The sequence below is a fragment of the Mycteria americana genome, chromosome 5 (genome assembly GCF_035582795.1).
Source record: "Mycteria americana isolate JAX WOST 10 ecotype Jacksonville Zoo and Gardens chromosome 5, USCA_MyAme_1.0, whole genome shotgun sequence".
NCBI classification, from domain to species: domain Eukaryota; kingdom Metazoa; phylum Chordata; class Aves; order Ciconiiformes; family Ciconiidae; genus Mycteria; species Mycteria americana.
In genome coordinates, this window is record NC_134369.1 from 62,997,308 (window position 1) to 63,017,795 (window position 20,488).

The 20,488-nt window shown below is 37.0% G+C and overlaps 1 protein-coding gene across 1 annotated transcript in view; it reads left to right on the plus strand.

The window, feature by feature from the left end:
- Positions 1 to 697: 697 nt before the first annotated feature.
- The window catches only part of TDRD9 (tudor domain containing 9), a 68,058-nt gene continuing 48,267 nt past the window's right edge, over positions 698 to 20,488 (plus strand). Inside the window, exons 1-7 of the mRNA XM_075501639.1 lie at positions 698 to 759; positions 2,976 to 3,082; positions 10,520 to 10,617; positions 11,034 to 11,255; positions 13,721 to 13,843; positions 16,195 to 16,275; positions 20,002 to 20,166. Coding sequence (XP_075357754.1) covers positions 698 to 759; positions 2,976 to 3,082; positions 10,520 to 10,617; positions 11,034 to 11,255; positions 13,721 to 13,843; positions 16,195 to 16,275; positions 20,002 to 20,166 — 858 coding nt within the window. The remainder of the gene's footprint in view (positions 760 to 2,975; positions 3,083 to 10,519; positions 10,618 to 11,033; positions 11,256 to 13,720; positions 13,844 to 16,194; positions 16,276 to 20,001; positions 20,167 to 20,488) is intronic.

A 20,488-nucleotide genomic window follows, 5' to 3' on the forward strand; every position in this document is an offset into this window, starting at 1 on the left:
TAAATTGATGACTTTAAATTTTCAGTAATTGTGTTAAGAGTCAAAAAAATTATTTTTACTGCCTCTTAATTTGGTAAAATCCTGAATGTATTTCATATATGCAGCTGAAAAGTTGTTTGCCAACGTTGTAATGTATTTGGGGGATCAAAAGACCCGGGGGAGTCTAAAAATAGGCGAGTGCCAAGGCTGGAATCTGGAAAGCCTAAGGAATATATGCTATAACAGGACAGGTGTACTGAAATGTGGGGTTTCACTGTCAGAGGGAATAGAAGTGGGGAAGAGATAACTGGTGTATCTGACAGCCACATGCTTCATAAGTAGAATCCAGAAAGTCCCTTCATTAGTGTTGTCCTTTCCTAGCCTGGAATAGATTTGAATTTTCTGAATCTTGTCATTCCTCTGCTGTTAGCAAATGTTTGTTGAAACTTATTAGACAAATGTTCCATCCCTTTCTGTTTGTCCAGGTATATATACGATTATACCTCCTACTTGATGGCTTATTAATGATTACTTGAAAGGATTGTATCGTTCTAATGACTTAGGAGAGCGCCAGAGGGCTTCATCATGATTTTTTTTTTCATTTTGCTTAAAAAATAACATTATTCTGTAAGCTTTTTATTTTTTTAAAGCTGCAAAGTTCAGCATTAAAGCATTGAGAAATGATGTAATGAAGGTTGTTTGTTCATTTCATATGCCCATGTTCAGTTTTCCAATTGGATATGATTTTCCCCGAGACCGTAGCCTGATTCAGTGCATCGAGTGAGCAATGTTCGTTCTTAATGACTGGCTATTAAATATTTTCTTTATTCATTGTGTAGCCTGAGGTTTATTTACTGCATGCTGTTTTCTGAAGACAGAAAACCTAGTTTCTGAAAGAAAATATCCAAATATCCAAACAAAAAAAATCGAGGTCATGCTGTCCTCATTTTCCTGGAGCTGTAGAGGCAAAGATCAAAAGCACATACATACTTCTGCGAGCCCACTTGGAAATGCTTAACACTCCATCTCCAGGAGCATTTGGTTGAATATGTCTGGTATTATATAAAACTGTTTCTTAGCTGACTTCAGCTGCTACTTAAATAGTGATGCTTTTGCAAGGTCTTTACAGCAAATGAGGAACACAGTCCTACCTTTCTTGCCCTTAGCCCCTCTCCTTCAGTGGAAGTTTTTTGTTGAAGTGATTTGCTTGCTGTTGCTCAGGGCTCTGACAGTTGAGTAATACCTGCTCCTCCATGACAGCATTTACTGTCTTAATCAGACAGCTTTTTTTCTTGTGGAGGACTGAAGGACAAGTTGTATTTACTGCATAACCAGGTTTTGTTGTCAGAGCTGTGTGTCCAGTGCACTCGGTGAGGCTGCGGTCTTACAGAAATGAAAAATAATTGGTTATATCGCTAAAATCTGTATAGTATGTGCATACAATGCTGCCAAATTGAGATTGTGCAGCTAAGCTTAATTATGTTATTTTCAACTACTGAATGCTTGACTTTGATACCTTCATTGAATTTCTGGGTTTTACTTGTGTTTAATATACATTCAGTGGAATAACCTACTTAACAAGCGGTCTGACATGATGTGTATAAGCTTTTCTGAATTGTACCTTGCATTCAGGCCTATTGTGGAGTGTTCCCTGTCCCAGCTGTTGCAGAAGGGTTAGAGTGATAAAAGTGTAGTCTGCTTGCTGAAAGTAGGCAGCTGTTGCTTGTGTAGCGATTGTGCAGATGCATGCAATCCTGTTGAACCCTGTGTTAAGAGATACTTGAGATCCAGGGAAAAACTGCCTTAGCTCTATGCCTAAAATATTGTTAAACTAGGATAAGAAGCCTTCCTTGGTTTGTTGGCAGCAGTAGGTGATAAATACTGGGTGTTTCCTGTAGGAGGAAATAATGACTGACCTGAATGAGTAGTCTGTAGCAGAGCCAAGCTGGCACAGAGTTTGTCTTGTCAGAGAAGGGTGCTCTGTGGCATCGAGGTATTGTGAATTACTCTATGATGAGAGCTATGTGACATAGTGCCATATGAAAAATCTTGTGTTGTTTTCAACTTAATTGTTTTTGGAGTCAGTGTTGCTTATTATTTGCGTCAAGAAATAGACACTTCTGCAGCAGTATCCTTTTATAAAAGATCTCAAAGATATAGCTACTGAGAAGCATATTTGCTATGCACTGCAGAGCAAAAGCTTACACTGGGCCCAGAGCTTAAATTAAAGTGTAAAACCATAGTTTTGACTTCTAGTTTGTATTTTTTTTTTTTTAAAAGGCACTTTTAATGTGTCCAGAACTCTTCTACATTTAAGTTCACTTATGATTTAATAATCATACAATCATTGCATGTATGCTCCTTTATTGTCTAGTGAAATCCATGTGGTTTTCGTCATACTGTTTATGTAGAAGAGAAATTTTTTTTATCCCATTTCTTTATATTTATGTCATTGATAGACTTTGTCTTGCGTGTAATAAATTTCCATAAAATTCACTGATTGGGTGATTGTGTTAATTCTTTTTCTCCCTGGCCACCATCGTTTCTGGGCTCAAAGACAGAAGTTCTTTCCTTAAAGCAGTGAGATGATTGTGTTTACTTCTGTCTACTTCCCCTGTCTCCAGGGAATCATGCAAGAATTACATGTATTTTCTTAATTGTAGTGTGTAAAGAATTGGTGAAACAGAGCTATTTCATCTTTGTTCAGAAGAAATCGTAGCCTTTCATTAGGAGAGAAATTCCTACGTATTAAAAACTTAAAGGATGATATTTTGGGAGCTCAATTTTTTTGAATCTGAACAAAAAGATTTAATGTGGCACTTTCCTCAGGCTAGTATCTAACTGCAGAGACAAAACTTATTTCTAAGTTTGCTCATTGAAGTAGTTCCTGCATGACATGGAGACTGAACTTCCTGTATAATGCTGTTATTCCCAGAGATATCCATGACTGTTAGATTAGGAAGCATTTATTGATTTGTCATTTCTTTCCTCTTCAGGCTGCCTATCACAGAGAGTGTTGGAACTGAATATGCTGAAAAATACAGACAAGCAGAGGCACAAGAGCTAGATGTAGTTGGAAATTATCAGCTTGTATATAAACCAGGTAAAAAAAAAAATATATTTGGTTGCTATTATAAACTCAGATATACGTGTCCTTTTCCTCCTGTGGTCTTTCCTCCCATCCCCTTCCCTAAACAAAAATATGAAACCTTCCTGTGTATTTCTTGTTTGTTTAATGCTGTATGTGCATCTGTTTGTTTTGTATAAGGCATGGCATTAAAAAGTAAACACCTTATTTTCTGGAAACCACAATGTATAATGCTGTTCATAGATATATGCGCATACATCTGGTTTACTGTATTGATAAATGTAGATATATGATTGAAATACATCTGCAAGGAAAAGATACCACTCATTGGATTCATGTCTTTATTCTGTTTTCCCATTTTCTATCCATGTTATTTCTGTGTATACTTGACTGTTGCTTTGAACTACCTTTAGAGAGAAATTTGATTGCACTTCTCTCCTAGGCGCTCTGGTAAAAGCAGTATGAGGCTGACTCACTTGTCAGGACAGCTCAGCTTCAAACTCATACTGTGCCTCTTAATTTCCAAATTTGTTAGTGTAGCTGATTTCCCAAGAAAAGGACATTTATGTGTTTTGTCTTTTTTGCGTGTCATTCTCTGTAGTACTTTTTGTATCCCTTTGCTGATATATCATGTTGTGGTTTAACCTGGCAGGTAGCTGAACACCACACAGCCATTTGCTCATTCCCCCCCGCAGTGGCATGGGGGAGAAAATCAGGGGAAAAAAAAAAAAAAGGTAAAACTTGTGGGTTGAGATGAAAATGACTTAATAGGACCGGAAAAAAAAGGGAAATAATAATAATGATAAAAGAATATACAAAACAAGTGATGCACAGTGTAGTTGCTCACCACCTGCTGACCGATGCCCAGCCTGTTCCTGAGCAGCAGACCCCGGTCAGCTTTTTCCCCTAGTTTATATGCTGAGCGTGATGTCATATGGAGTGGAATATCCCTTTGGTCAGCTGGGGTCAGCTGTCCCGGCTGTGTCCCCTCCCAGCTTCTTGTGCACCCCCAGCCCACTCGCTGGTGGGGTGGGGTGAGAGGCAGAAAAGGCCTTGACTCTGTGTAAGCACTGCTCAGCAGTAACTAAAACATCAGTATGTTATCAATGTTATTCTCATCCTAAATCCAAAACACAGTACTATACCAGCTACTAGAAAGAAAACTAACTCTATCCCAGCCAAAACCAGCACAACCTAAATTTGACAAGTTGAGAAGTTTTCTAGAAACTACTGTCCTTCAGTGCTTCTGCAAATTATATGACGTCTGGAACTCAGGTAGGTGATGAAGCCATTTGTTTGGTCTGTCATCAGCAGAGAGGCGGTAGATGTAGTTGGCCTGTCCAGCACGCGCAGTGCATCTGACCATCTGTCCTAACCACAAAATACTGTCTCTTGTTTGCTTGACATGACATAAAATTTGTGGGAGAGAAGGAGGTATGGAAAGGTGAAAATGGGGGAATAGAGAGACTGGAAGAAGCTTCGAATGTTGTAGTTCAGGAGTGTGGTGTTCCCTCGTTTTTTATGTGCTTTACTAGCGAAGGAAGGACCGCAAGTTGACTAAGCATAAGTTCCTTAGATGTTTCTTTAAAAGTATAGTGGTATTGATTAATTCAAGGAAATACCGTAAATTATTTCATGTCCTTCAGCTATTAAATCAGAATGCTGCCTAAAGGAGAGGCTAGCAACTTAATTTAACACCACTGGTGGCCTGCTTAATTTTGAATGGAACTGATGCTAGCAATGTTCCTCCTGTAAAAGAAACAGGATTGTAAGTTAAGCTTGTTACAAAATACTTCTGCATAGTTATCCTGGTACTTCGTTTTGTAAATACCTATTTTCTCTTGGTCTACCCTAAAATGTTTGTCCTTATAATTTATACCTTCTAATATTTATTCTTGCCTTCCAGTTGTAACTTACTTAAACAGCATCTAGTTAGCAAACAAGCTTTAAAAAATTACTAAAATATTAGCATATACCCTACTCTCTTATTATTAAGCTATTAGATGTTTTCCTCTGTCCCATTTTTTCCCCTCTTCCTACTCTTTGTCTGTGTCATGGTCTGGAGTCTCAGTTGCTTCAGGAGCTGTTCCATGCGGTTGATGTCTGCCTCCTCTGGTCTGTGCTCTGCTCCCAGCTGTATGTGATTCAGTGGGGGACTCTAAGCAGACTGGATAGTGATGGGACTGGAAGATTCCTACGGCATTCTGAGACCGAGCTGCCAAATCCTGCCTAGATGTAGAATAACACAAAAACTTCAGAAAACCCTGGTTCTTATTGCTGTCAACTTTGACTTATAGACAGATTCAGGAATATTATGTTAGGATAATATATTAAAGAAGCTCAGTGAGTGAGCATGAGATTTGTAATGTTAACTTTATGGTTTAGAAATGTGTATGTTGTTAATGAGACTGCTATTCTCAAATGGTAGTATGTTCCTCATGCAGATTTCAAGAGGTCCAAGACCCATGTGTAACTATGACTTATATCAATCTGGAAGTGCATGTTCTGTTTAAGAACATGAAAAATTGTCATAAATGATCAAGGATTTATCTAGAGCAGGCCCTACCACTCTAGCTATGTTGAGTACAAATGTAGTCAAGAAATAAGCAGCACAACATGGAAATGAGAAGCTGATTTGCCCTGAAGGTTTCAGAGTTGGTACCCCTTCTGTTCCTTCTTTCTGAATTGCTGTTCTAACTGTAGATGATATCTTCCATATAAATTGACAGCCTATTTTAAATCTTTATTTAAATATATAACCTATATTTAAATCAGAGTTACTGAAACTTGTGTTTGCTTGTGCCTTGGTGCTTTATGAAGTTCTGTTGAGTTTAAATTTTGTGCTTTCCAGTTTCTTTGAAAGAGCATATGCTTTCATACTGAGAGGACAAATATAAATGCCTAATCTGCTTCTTTGTCAGGAAAACTGAGATCGTCAGGGAACTGCACTGAAGAGTTCTGGCTTCTACAGAACATCTTAGAAATGTTAGTTCTGTGAAAAGGAAGTTGAAGTGATTGAATAAAAACAGAAGGAAATACTTTGTCACAACTGTTAGCCAAAACAAGTAGAATATTAGCAGTTCTTCTTCCCTGGCCTGTTGGGCTAGTTTCACAATTGGTACTGGCTGTTTCAGGGTCAGACTTACACACACCTTTGATTCAGTGAGATCACAGGATGTTGTGCAGAGGAAAATCTTCCAGAGCTATGTTTATGGGACACTTGCCTACTTCAAGCGTCCTATGGAAAACAAATATTTTGGGGGTTTTTGTTGTTGTGGGTTTTTTTCCAAATCTGGGTATTCTAAACTGTATGCGCGAAGAGTTTTAAGAAAGCTTCTAAAATCCTTAATGAATTCTTTTTTTTTAAAAGGACACCTGTATCACTATTTTCATGCAGCTTTGTGGATGGCAGGCTTTTTTGCTCTTCTATCTTCATTATTTTCACACCATTAAATAGATCCCTTCTGGGGATCTTCTAGGTCCCAGGTGAAGGAATTGCTTACAGAGAAGCAGCAATTTAAACATTGTTTCTGATCAGGTTTCTGAAATATAAAAAACTTAAGCTAGAGAGTTCCTTAAATGTTTTGGATTCAGAACAGGTGCATGCCAGGAAAATTAATCATAGCACAAATCTTCATCCCAGATCCTTTTGGATTCAAAATATCTGCAAGTTGAAGAGGATTGCAATGGAGAACAGAAGGCAAAGACTAATTAGTTGTAGTGTTTTCTTAAGAATTTTAATGTTACCTGAGTGCATCCTTCAGCAGTCAAGACTTCAATACACAAAACTGTTAGCCCCTTTTCCCCAGTCAGGAAGGATAATCGCTTTGCCCAGGCTCTGGATTAAGCTTTTCAGGCCTCAGTCAGCAGCAACTTCATGTACTTTGTGTTATGACTGAAGTAGCATGACTTATGTGAAGTCCTTATGCTTTGTGGCTCAGTGCTGGAGCGTGGCTGTTTGCTGTGGCTTTCCTTTCCCGTGAGCTTGCTTGCTGACTGTAATCCCTTTGTGTGTTTGTAGCTCAGTGGAAGAATGATCAGTGACGTAGTAAGCATCTCATTTGACTCACCTAACCAGCACTTTCAAGTATATATCTTTTTATGCATCTCATTTTAATTTGATTAGTGGCAGATACCAAGATCCCGCTGTATAATCTCTTTTCCCAGAACTAGTGAATAGAAAAATTTAATCTTGTGTTGAAGGATCTCTTCAAATTCAATTCAGGAAACATGTACCAGAAGGAATACATCTGCTATATGGGCTACAATAACTGAGATGTTGGAAAATTGCTCTTTCCATGGATAATGGACTGTTTTAGTCATGGCAGTCAACATATCTCTACAGAACTTCAATAATAATTGAAAAGGAAGTGAGCAGACATTCATCTTTCTCGTAACTGAGTTTTCAGTTTCTTTTTGCACTGATGCTGAATAGAGAAATGAATATTTATTCTGGATTAGCATTAATGCTTCTTATACACAGAAATATTTTGCTTGTCATAAAACAGCATGGTGGGCAGTTGCATGCTTCCTCAATTTACTGTTTTCAGGTTGGAAGTGTCCTGTGTTCTCTATATGTCAGAATCCAAGGTGCATGTTTGAGCATAATGCCTTACAAAGGTGTGCACTGGTTCGGTTTGTTGTCCCAGTCTTAATGTTTTCCAGAAAGTACAAGCAATTGAAAAAGGGAAACTTTATGCCTTTCTTGCTGATAAGTCTGTAGTCCTGTAGCTCCTTGAATCTATAGATGCCTCTGTATTTGCAGAAGTGATCTGTTTTTCTAATGACCAGTTCTCATTTTGGGATTTATTACATAAATAGATGGGGGGAAAAAAAAAAACCCACACCAAACAACAACAGTTGAAGGTAATTACACTGTGTAGTATAGAGTCCACAGCTGAATGGTTATTTAAATGAGCAGATTAACCTTGGAACTTACATAGGGTTGTATATTCAAGTATTTCTATTCTGCAGGGAGTCTTCATGGTTCAGAACAACACGTTTCATTTAAAAAAAAAAAAAGTGAAAGTTTAATGTCTTCGAAGATGGTTATGTAAGTTCCCAATCCCAGTTTTGTTTTTTTCACTATTAATCATACTGGATTTCAGAAAAAGTTTGTATCCTCAGTTTGGTAGAGTGGGACTTCTGGTGGCTGCTTGGGTCACGTCGGTGTTCATCTGAAGTTGCCAGTTTACTCTGAGGCTGCTGTCTGCTCTAGATAGAAGTCTCACAGTTGTCATAGTATTAATTCCCCAGGCAAACACAGTAATGTTTCTTTCAGTTTAAGCACAGAGTACATGTCTTGAAGAGAAAAAAACCAAACCATACGGTTTTTAGTACTTACAGCATCTACTAAATGGTTATATGGCTGCCAGTTCTCAAACTCTGCATATTGATGGTGGCTAACGTTGGATGACCATTTACTTTTGGTATAATGTTTTTCCAAACTTCTGTGCGTGGGAGAAGGTAAGATATTGCTGTCATAGAACTGTCATATAAAAAGCAATATAAAAAAAGCTGTTTCATCAATGAAAAAAATGAGATATACAAAATTGATTAAATTGATCTGATTATTCAGCAGGTACATGAATACTGGTGGTTGTTTATTTGTTTCTGGTTTGTTCATTTGTGTTTTTTAAATAAAATTCTTAATTGAATTTTAGGTTAATGGTTATTTATTAATACACTGGGCTTTTACTGAGTTAGAGAAGCTTATAATGTGAATCCCACCATTTACATTTTTTTTGTCCCACCTTTTTTATAAACACTATTATAGAACCCCTGCTGTCTTCTGTTGTATACTTTCAACACAGTTTTCAAAATTGCAGTTGTTACATGGAAAACCTGGTAGAGGTGGAAAGGCTGTGTTGCTTTAGCAGGAATATGCTGACACTGGGATCTTTTCCCTAGCAGCTTGAGATTTCTTCCAGCATTGGTCAAATCATGCAGAGCTACTGATGTCTCAGTAGTGACATGTTTGTGCCAGAGGGAAGCCAGTCAGCCTTTATACAGTGTTGCTGTGACAGAACGCTATATATGAATTTTCCTGGGGAATATATTTAGAAACTTGACCAAAAGTATTTTAAAGAGGACAGTTATTTTCAAGGGATGCTGATAATCAAGTTCTGTTTCTTGTATGTTTAGTAGTGCTAAGTAAATCGCTAAGTGATCACCTATAACTGTTGAATTACACAGAATCTAGGTGAAGAACCTTTCTTGTTAGAGAGTGTGGCTTCAGAACTCTGTTTTTTAGTGCTCTATGAAACTGTCTTAATGAACTGTCCAGCTTTTGGGGGTTTGTTTTAATGTGGGAATAACTCATTTTGTATTCCTTGACACATGAAGACAGTTTGGGGGGTTGGAGCACATTCAGGTATGGTACAGAGACGAAAAGTTGTTTTGCCTGCTTCTGCTTCACTGCTGTGTGGGATTGTTAGTAACCCTTCCAAAGAAAAGAAGCTATAACTGTGTAGACAGTTATTTAGTTTATAGCCTTTATTTTACAGTAGATCTTTCCTTTGTAAAAAGAATACTAGATTTCTTTCCCACTACTGTATGTATTTTTTCAAGTTTTTATTGTTTGTATCCAAATAAGTAAGTAAATTCCACCATAGTACCTGGTGAAACCCATTTGAAGTAGAAAGCATTTCCATTTTTGATTTCAGTATAGTGTTTTTTTTAGCCAGATCGTTTAATTGTAACTTGCGCAATTGTCACTTACTGAAGTCTTGTCCTGGTTTTCCCCTTCTACACCTGTCTCCGCACCCATTCAGTCACTCTTTTGGTTTTCATGGTCAAACTGACAGCAGGCTGCTGAGCAGAAATTCAGGGTAGCGCTGTAAGATTTTTGTCCTGTATTTCCCGGCGCTAACAGTGATGAACTCGTGCCAAGAGACTGCAGACTGTAATATCACACTGAAGGATTATCATGATACTTACCAGACTTGTTTTAAATGTGAAGTGGTAGAAATATAGTGGTCTTTGTATCAAAGTATGGGTTATTTTGTACTGTGGATCCAGTAGGCTTTAAGGGAAACAACATATGGGTGCATGAATAAGGCATATTTTTTCAGTATTGTCAAAAAAGTTATTGGGAACAGGGGTAGATTTGGCAGTTGTAATGCAAACTATGCAAAAATACTTTTTTTTTTTTTTTTTTAATTAAGAGAAAAGCATATAGAATTATGGAATTGTAGCTATCGTTGACACTGATGGTGGCTTATAAGCAGAAGCAATGTCTTTCAGAGCTGCTGCCAGTAAACCAGCAGTTGCATAAACACAGACTGTCTCTTCATACTATTAATATTAAATAGTATTAATTCTGTTAATACTCCAAAATATGTGATTCAAATTTGGTAGAAGTTAGGTTTCCAAATACTGTGATCATATTCTCCTGCTGGTCTTTCCCTTTCTCTATTGCAATAACTTACTCTTGGTTATTTTTATGCCTAGATACTTCATTGTCTCAGTGTGAATCAAGTGATTGGACTTCTATACCAATAACTAACCATAAATGTGTGGATATGCCTATAGCCAAACACAGGGAAGAGGTAATTTCATTGTACTTTCTCTCATTATGGAGTAAAGCTGAAAATCGTGTTTTGTTTTGTTTTTTCCAGAAGGGAACTTCTGTTCCCGTTTTAAGCATTGTACAAAACCTTTGTTCATTGTACAAAACCATTGTATAAAAATTCTTAGAGGAAGAAACATTGCTGTTATATTTTGTGTTTATGGGTATTTATGTAAAATATGTAAGCGAGTGCATGCCCATGTTCTTTTTTGTGATCTTCTAATGTGTTTTAGGAGTCCAGTTATCTATAGATGCCTAGGAGGTGATAGAAAATACAGCATAATGTTTTACAGAGATTTCATCTGTGGCCTAGAAGCTATTGATATTTCAAACCTTTTTGAAATCTGTTTTGAGTTGTTTTGTAGACTTATGAGTTTTCTTGAAAAATTGTTTCAGATAGTATCTCTGATAGAAAGCAATTCAGTTGTGATTGTACAAGGAGCAACTGGCAGTGGGAAGAGTACACAGATTCCACAATATATTTTGGATTATTGCATTCAGCAATCTATCTACTGTAACATTGCTGTTACCCAGCCTCGGAAAATTGGTGCCAGCAGCATTGCCAGGTGGATTAGCAAGGAACGATCATGGACACTAGGTGGATTTGTAGGATACCAGGTATAAGAAAATTTCAAATTGTATTTAAAAACACATGAAGTACTGTATCTTCTTTCTTGATTACTTTTAAGCATATCTAGCATACTGAAGAAATGTTAGAGAATCTGTTTTTAAAGTGGAATTGCAGGTTTCTAGCTGTCTCCTGTTTAAACATTCATAATTAAATGTTTAAGCTTTTAAAGTTGAACAACTATAAATGCTAGTGAGACTCCAACAGAAATATTTCATTGTCTGTATTCTAATAATTGGACACATCTATATTACTAATCATTGAAATTGTTGCAGGAGAACTGTATTCTGTCACTTTTCCTTTAAACTCCTTAATTAACATACTTGATTTGACTTTACTACATTTCCCTGTCAGCTATGTCAAAACTTTCATGCATTTATGGCCAGACTTCCATGAATGTCCTGTCGTTTCTTCTTAACATGTGAAAAGCTTGAACTAGTTTTTCCTCTTAAATCTACCTCCTCCATTTGTTTTGTCAAACTCAGTTCTAGTCCTCCATTTATAAACTTGATGCCACTTTCATCTTTTGACACAGATACGGGTGCTTTAATCAGCTCTTTAATAACCCCAATAAATGGCTGTGATCATTGTTTCAGTGATAGTTTGGCAATAGCTGTCTCTGGACTATCTTCTCTGGGTCCTGAGGCTGGTGGGTTCACTCTGGTGTTGGTAGTGGGAGGATGTTTATGGAGAATTGTCGTCTTCTGGGGTCCTTTGCTGGGAGGAATGCATGTTGGTTTCTTCTTCATTCTTTTTCTTGTTGTTTCTTCCTTTCTTTCTTCCACTTAGAGTTGTATTTATATATGGTTGCTAACATGCATTTACATCTTTCTTTTTCTTCATTGGTCTGCAGCTCCAGGTTACATCAGAATGTACTACATATGGTGCCATTTATGTATGTTAGATGCTTTTTCTTTGTTACCCATAAACCCAATTTTGTCCAGTTCCAGGTCTGAGGGGTTTTTATTTTTAACTGAGCATTACAGAGTTGTTTATAGCATGGGGTCTACAGTGCCAAGCTTCTCCCTCGTCTGTTATCCCACGTCTGCTTTCTTCTGGTCCACATCCTGTGTCTCCACTTCCCAAGGTCTCTGCTACTATACCAGGCTTATATATCTCTACACTGCCCTAAATTGCTGTCACAGCTAGACCAAGTAAAGCAAAGGTAGAGGCAGATCAAGAGAAGTTCAGAGAGCTCAGGCCTGACATGCCTTAGTCCTGAGACCTTGCAAACTCAGTACAAAGCTTATGGCTTGTTACTAGTAATAGCAATCCCATATCACAGGGCTACACAGATACATCAGCTTCATTTTCGCATCGAAAGGATCTTCATTGTCATCCCTACTGAATACTGTCCTTTGTCTAAGTATCAAATCTTAGCAATTTCTTTTTATATATCCACAACAAATGCTGTAGTAGGAAAAATCATTTTTGCTTTTTTATATTTTGTAGACTACTCTGAAGTTTAATTTTTCCACAGGTAGGGTGGAAGGTAAAGTAAAAATACTCTTGCTGGTCAAGCACTTATAAAGAAGTTTCAGTTCTGATAGTTGAACATTCTAGATAACTACGTGAGTTATGTCAGTTATGATCTGACATTATATCAAATCTTAACTAAGCCAATATTAATAACCTCCAGTTACTGCTTTGTAGAATTACTGTGGGTTAAATATGTTATTTTTTTCCAAAGTAGTTTCTAAACAGTGTTCTATATGACTTGATACCTTCAATTAAATAGTCATAAAATTGCAAAATGGATTCGTTAGGGTAATGAGTCTTAAAGATGTTAAACGGTGGTGTGCTTCCAAACTGTCTTCAGGACAGCGTATGTGGATGTGCTGTGCTTGTTTTACAAGTACTTGTGTGAAGTGAGCGGAAATGAAAGTAGAACAACTTGTCTGCTCTAGGCTGTTTTAAAAGCAGAAAGTGAAAAGATGGTCATGGCTCTGCCTACCTGCCTGGGTAGGCAGCACCTGAGATAGCTAAAGTTACAGAATTATTTTAGAAATCATAAATCCATTGTTTAACATAGGGTTGCAGAACTTTCCTCTCAAGAATAAGGTGCCTGGTCTTAATGATATACTCCTCCTTTTCTCCTGTCCAGTAAGCAAATTATGTTTTGGCAAAATCTTTTTATTTCTGAGTGGAAAGATCCATGTATGTACCTTTAAAAACCTTTGAAGAAGTCTTCTCAGGCTGTCGCTCCTAGCAAGAAATTTTGATCCTTTATTTTACAAACTTCTGGGGTTTTTTAATTTCTCCTAAAGAAAATCTTTGCTTCCTGAGTTAACTGATTCTGAGCTTTAAAAACACATTTTTACAGAGGCTTTTACAAATTTGAATGAATAATTCTCATGGATTTACACTATATTTCATTTTGGAGTTCTTTCAAATGCATAATTCCTGTAAATACATTAACTATCTGTTCACATCTATATTTTTCTCATTGTGTTAGGTAAGTTTAGAGAACATTTCCACAAAGGAGACAAGGTTGCTGTACATGACAACTGGAGTTCTTCTTCAGAAAGTAGTTTGTGCCAAAAGCCTAGCTGAATTTACACACATTTTCATTGATGAAGTAAGTTGGTGGAAATAAATTTAAATTTCATATTAAGGAAACCTTTTTTTTTTTTCTCTCCTACCATGCTAGAGAAAGAAAAATGCAGACATCTACTTGTAAAGATGCTTTGTATAAGTTGTCCTAGCTGACGCTTCTTTAAAAGGGCTTGTCTCACTGTTCCTTTGAGCAATGAAGTTTAGAACTGAGGGTGTGTGTGGGATGTTTGGGAGTGCTTAGCTTTTGATACGAATGCCTTGAAATGTTTTCTGAAATCCACTGCCTGGATTCCAAGAACGTTTCTGGCTAGGCCTATGAGGAGAAGGCCGCTAGTTTTTACTCTCTTGACTGTTACTGCCCTTAGAAAGTATCTTTACTCTTCATGGATGTCCTGAAGAATAAAATAGCCCTCTGAAAATTCTCTGTCTTCTGGCCTGATTTACAGTCCACTCGTGTGGATTCATCATTATTGGTGTCACTTCACTAAAAAGCTAAAGAAAATATACTTTTAGGATTTTTTGTAATTTGTGTATTTTTATGTGGTTTTATGCTTATTTTCTGAGGTAAACAGTATTTGACTGTTAAATATAATCAGATGTGAAATTGTGCTTTCACAAACCATGAATGTAAATCACATGTAAGATGTAGGACTAAATCTTGGGATGTAGTGGCACAGAAGAGGACTCTTTTAATGCTGGTTTTCATTTTTATTCTGTCAGGGTATTGTAGCTGGAAGTTACTTTGATTCTTGGATATTTGAGGAGCAGGGAGACAGTACTTGCTATAGCATTAGACCATTACAATAATAATGAAGGCTGCCGTGACTGCACTTGACATGGCACATCGAAAAACTGCAAAAGATTAAGCAAATAGTTACATTTTTGTATGAAGAAACTTTAGGACTTCTTTCAAATGGACAAAAATAACCAAAAAAAACCCCCAAATCCTAAAGAATTGTACCAGTTTTCTCCATGGGAAGGATTTGAGACCACTATAATATATTAGCAGGGTCTTATAAACCTTAACATTTTTAAGCCTAAAATGAGGAAATGCAGATTAGATGTAAGATGCAAAAGCTTAACAATAGAAGCTGCTTACATAGAGAAGTGTTAGATTGTTCCTTTATTAGGTACGAAAATTAATGAGTAAAGTTTTGTGGCCCCTTATGCAGGAGAATAGATTTATGCAGAGGTTTGAACAACTTTCTTTGCTTGGGTGCTGTAATTTGAACTGATGATAACAGCCTGTATCACTGCTTTCAGCAGCTCCTACCTTTCAAGACTGTATGTGTTTTTTGCTTCCCCAGCCAAAATTCCAGTCTCTCCTGTTCTCCATATGCCACTTTTTTCCCCACATTTACCTTGCAGATTGTGATCTTGACCCAATAGTAACCATTTTTTTGAAGATGTCCCTGCTCATTGCAGGGGGGTTGGACTAGATGACCGTTAAAGGTCCCTTCCAACCCAAACCATTCTATGATTCTGTGATTTTAGCAACCAGATGCTCTCCATTCTTAATTGCAGGTCTCAGCCGTGTTAGAGTACTGCAGGCATTTGGGAACATACCTAAGCAAACCTAAGTCTGAAAATCATGACTTCTTATGGCAAGATTTTGCTGTCAGCCAGAAAACTGCCTTAGCTAAATCTTTTTTATAATGAGGCAATGTTGAATATAAGTATATCTTTATATTATGTTAGAATATGCTAATTAACTTACAGAGGATGAATGTTAACCTTTGAAGGTTAAGCTCTGGAAAAAGCTGCTGCATTTAATAAATTGTAATAATTAAAGAAAGGGATATGGTCATCATCAGTAATGTTGAGAAGTATTTACTGAACTGCAAGGACCAACCAGAAAAGTCAGGTGCTAGGATATATAAAGATTTGGATGGAAAATAATGTTTTAGAAAGAAGCTGTGTATTTTGATCATAGCTAGAAGCCATTGGGAACATGGGGAGTTGATTCAATTTGCTTAGCTGTTAGGCAAGCTGACTTGTCCCTGCCTGGGTCATTTGTGATCTTACCAGTACAATTGACTTACCCATTTTCAGTATCACTTCAGCTGTTACTGTCAACTCTAGTAGAACTAGTGGCTAGAGCTCACAACTGGTTTTCTAGTCATTCTACAATTTTCATGACTTAACAGTGGCATATGATTTTTCACGAAGGGTGCTGTAGTCATTTGAAAAGCTGTGTTGGGATTTTAAAATGTAATTAACATGTATAGTCTTAAAAGGTGTGTTTTCTTCTATGAAAATGTATTGTTGTTCCCAGTTATGAAAATAAAGCATGAAAATGAGTAGCAAAGGAAGAGATTGTCAAGAAGATCATCATGAATTAATGAAAATTAAATCATGGATAATGTCTTTCAGGTGCATGAGCGTACAGAAGAAATGGATTTCTTGCTCTTGGTGATCCGTAAACTGTTGCGTACAAATTCACAATCTGTAAAGGTAGGTTCAAAGTATATTCTGCTACTTTTTCTTGCCAGAATAAATTTTTATGTGTTTTTGATCTACAAAGGGCATGTTTTAAAGAACTTACCTTAAAATGTGTCATTATTTTTTACTAAAATATTATTTAGTTTGCCACTCTTCATAAGCAAGCAAGCTAAAGGGCATTCTTTTCCTGGCTGCTATAATGTGTTCTGAGAGACTTTTTTTTCCTCATGTTAGAATGCATTAGTTTCTAAAGTCTGCTTAAGGCTAAAAAATGCAAGATGGATATTTGACTAGAATTACATATTGGGTATTGAGGGCAGTGCTTATCCTTTGTTAAATATGGTAGCATTAACTCTTGGAAATATTGAGCTTTTTTTTTTTTTAAACGGGACAACGTATTTGGAAAAAATAGCAAAAGCCAGAAATGCTGTATTGTAATTTCTAGGCAGAACTGGTAGTAAAATGTGGCTGAGATTTTTCTCTGCATGTTAGGTAATTGTGCTTTGTACTAAAGCAGAGTTTGCAGAGATTTAGTATGACATATTTAGTCTTTGTGGTCTCAAAGTAATGGATTCTTGAATTGCAAGAAATTAAATACAGGTGATAGTTAGGCTAACAAAGTGTATTTTCTGTGCCGCTATTTGAGACTGCAGAAATTTTGTGAGACTGTACATATCCCTTAAGTTCTTCAGGTAATTGTTCAGTTAATGCAAACTGTTCTGTTCAAAACAGATGTAACCTGAATCTACGTTGGCTATTTTTGTTGCTGTTGGAAGGGAATCTGTTTTATACTCTGCAGTCCACCACACTGATTCAAACTCAGATAATTTGGTCTTTAGATCTTCCAAGCATGCTCTCACTGAAAGTGCCCTTCCAGTTGGCATAGGGCATGTCTGTGCACTTCACATCTTTTACTTTTTATCCCTTTTCTTGTCAATAAGACAACTCACTTGTCTTTTAAATTCAGACACAGTAGTGTGAAGCTATTCAGCCTTTCTTAGCACTTGGCTCTGCCTACTGAGAATACCAAATAATTTGATCATACTCAGTTTGTGAAAAGTTTGCCCTTGATGCTGATTATCTGGTTGTTGTCAATGGCAGGAATCCTGACAGGTCCTATCACCTTTTCTGTCAGAAAATGTTTTTCTTTTATCAGTTCCTGAAAGATTTTTTTTTTTCCTCCGTAATTCTGATTAGATCTCTCAATTGTCACTGGAAAACTTTATCTCCTTTATATCCTTCTCTGCAGTTGTTTCTTCAGATGACAGTTTCATATTGTGTAAACCTGAGACAATTTTACATTGGTGGGGGTGTGTCCCTTTGATTTTTTTTTTTTTTTTTTTTTTTTTTAAATGGTGGGGAGGGGGGAACTCTTGATCTCAATTGCTGGGTTTTAGCAGAGTGGAACAGGTAATTCAGTTTGAATTTATACACTAAACCCAATGTCTCCTACTTCATCCCTTTTCAGCCCCTTTTGAAAAACTGTAAAGGAAGGGAGCATTGATCATATGGCAAATTCATTTAGAAAAATGCAAGATTATCCTCCCAGCCCCGCTGTGTTCATGAAACAAAAGGGTGCAAGGAGGCCTCTTTAAGGGAAAAAAATGTATTTATAATTCAAGGTGATACAAAATACACATGTGGTGTTTGTCTCCTAATCTGGACATTGCAGACCACAGAAGTGGCACATAATTCAATGTTGCATCAACTAACAGGATGGCAAGAGTGATTCTGACACATGGAGGACGATCTACCTGTTATGGTTCGCCTGCCAACTATGCTGGTGGCTGGTGCGGATTATTGCTTTTGGATCACAGGGCAGACATTGCAACAGATTGACTGTTCTAAAGTTGCTCTTGCTGGGATGGGTCTGTTGCAAGAAAACCTACAATGGTAAGAATGGCTCTATTGGGTCAGACCAAACAGTGCAATTTCCAGTAGTGACTAGTAACAGCTGCTTAGGTAGGAAAGTAAGAGCAGCATAAAGATAAATCATATTTCCTGGTTCTAGCAAATTGCCATTCAGGGATATCTGAAGTGAGAAGTTGTTACTGTGCGTATTTTTGGTATCATATGGTGGGGCTTTAGACATATCCATGCTGCGTGAGTATTTTTGGACTGCTTGATCTTGAAGAACTACTTCGATTACGCTCTATTCCAATGTGTTCCTCTGCCATGTTGGTGATACATGCTGGCTGAGTTTCCACTTTGGGAGTAGATCAAAAGCACTCTGTTAGGAACCTAACAGAGTTTTCCTTAAAGTTTGGAAGGACTCCATGCAGATTAGAGAGTGCAAATTACAAAGATTGTCTAGAACAAGAGGTAATTTAATATTTCTTGCCGGTAACTGCAGTTAGGATAATTTAGACTGGATTTTGTTTCAGTAGCCTTCAGGCAAGGTTACATTTAGCCTACCTTCCTAGCATAGATGAGCCACTATCTGTTGAGCCATGAGGCAGTTGATGCTGTAATGGGACAGGTTTCATATAATAGTTGCAGAATTATGTCCTTTCAGATTTCTCCTCCTTTCAGGATCATGTTAAATGACTTCATGATTTAGTCAACCCTCTCCATGTATTCCTTTTGCCTTTACATGTGCTTTAGAGCTGAGCACAGTGGTGCAATGCCCACTTCATTAGCTTGCCTGCCTGTCACTTCCTAAGGGGGATGCCTTTGTATTTCATTGCATTTTTGTTTTGGGTGTTGATGTCTTTATTTAATTCTATTTTTGAATTCATGCAAGGTGTCAGGAAAGCAAAAGAGGACTGGCCATGTTCCAGTTTACAAATACTGCTTAGACTGGCTCAGGAGACCTGAAGATAAAGAAGCTGAACACTACACAGTTCATTATAACTCCTTGGCTCTTTGTCCTTTTTCAAGTTGAAGCTGTCTAGTTTATTCCAGCTGGCTGTGCTGAGCAGTGGGAGCACATTCCAAATAGAGGGGTTAGAGGGTAAATAGCCATAGCCGCCAAGTTACTTCATTCTTCTTCCTTCCCCCATTGTGCACATACCATGCTGTCTAACGAGGGAGAAGACTACAAAGCTGTAAATTCTGAATTTCATAATAATTGAAAGAAAAGATGTCGCCAGGTAACAAATGTGATTGCTATTCTTCTGTTTAGGTGAATACAGGTTAAGAATCTTAAGATATATACATAAGAGTCAGCAAACAGAGTGAGGAGCTTAGTGTGATCCTTGAGAGTTTTAAGTGGCATAAATTAATTGAAACTGAGAGAAAACTTAATTGACATATTTCAAAATCATTATAGTAACATTTTTAAGACTGGGTTATAATTACAGTTACTGCTTGTATAGGAGTAAGCCCATCTTTTGATGGAGGTGATGGCACTGATGTCTAATCTAACTGTTCAGTAAAACAGGAGTTGGAAATACTTAGTGTACACTTTTTTTTTTAAGGACCATGTAGAGATCATAAGCTTAAGGAAGAGCACTATATGTTTTTAGGTTGAACTTTTACCACAGGAAAAAGTTTATCACGTTGTCTGCCCTAGACATCTAGCCTGAGCTGTTCTCTTACAGATGCTTACCTTTCTCCCCATGCTACCGAGGGAATCTTAAGCATTTAGCTTTGATTGTCTTAAATGTGCCTAGGACACATAGCTGTAGTAATCAAAATTAGACCATTTCAGCACTAAGAATAAGTGGAGATTCCAGTGTAGCATGGCATTTTATATTAAAATTAATGTTTTACATTTGCTGTGCAATTTTTTAACAGGTAATATTGATGTCTGCTTCCATCAACTGTAAAGAATTTGCTGATTACTTTGCCCTTCCAGTTCGTAATGGTCTGAATCCAGCCTATGTATTTAAGGTGGAAGGCAAACCTCATGCAATTGAAGAATATTATCTTGATGATTTGAAGCACGCTGTTCATTTCAAGGTAATTTGTATTTTAGTTAATTTCAATTGTAAATATTAACTTTATTTCTTCAGACATAGTAAGAAAACAATTTGAATAGTCAGTTGAAAGCTGTGTAATAAAATTACAAATAACCAATTTTACATTACAGTTCTAGATAAGAATTAATATATGATGATAAAACGGGAGTCTCCTTACTGGCAACCTAGTTTTTCTTTCATGTAGCAGAAATGGAATGTAAAGGGCTGGGAATTTTAAGTAGTATATGGCATTTTGTTCGGTAGTTTGCATCCAAGATGAACAATGTAAAAGTGTGCAGGAAGTAACATGAGGATTTATAGGT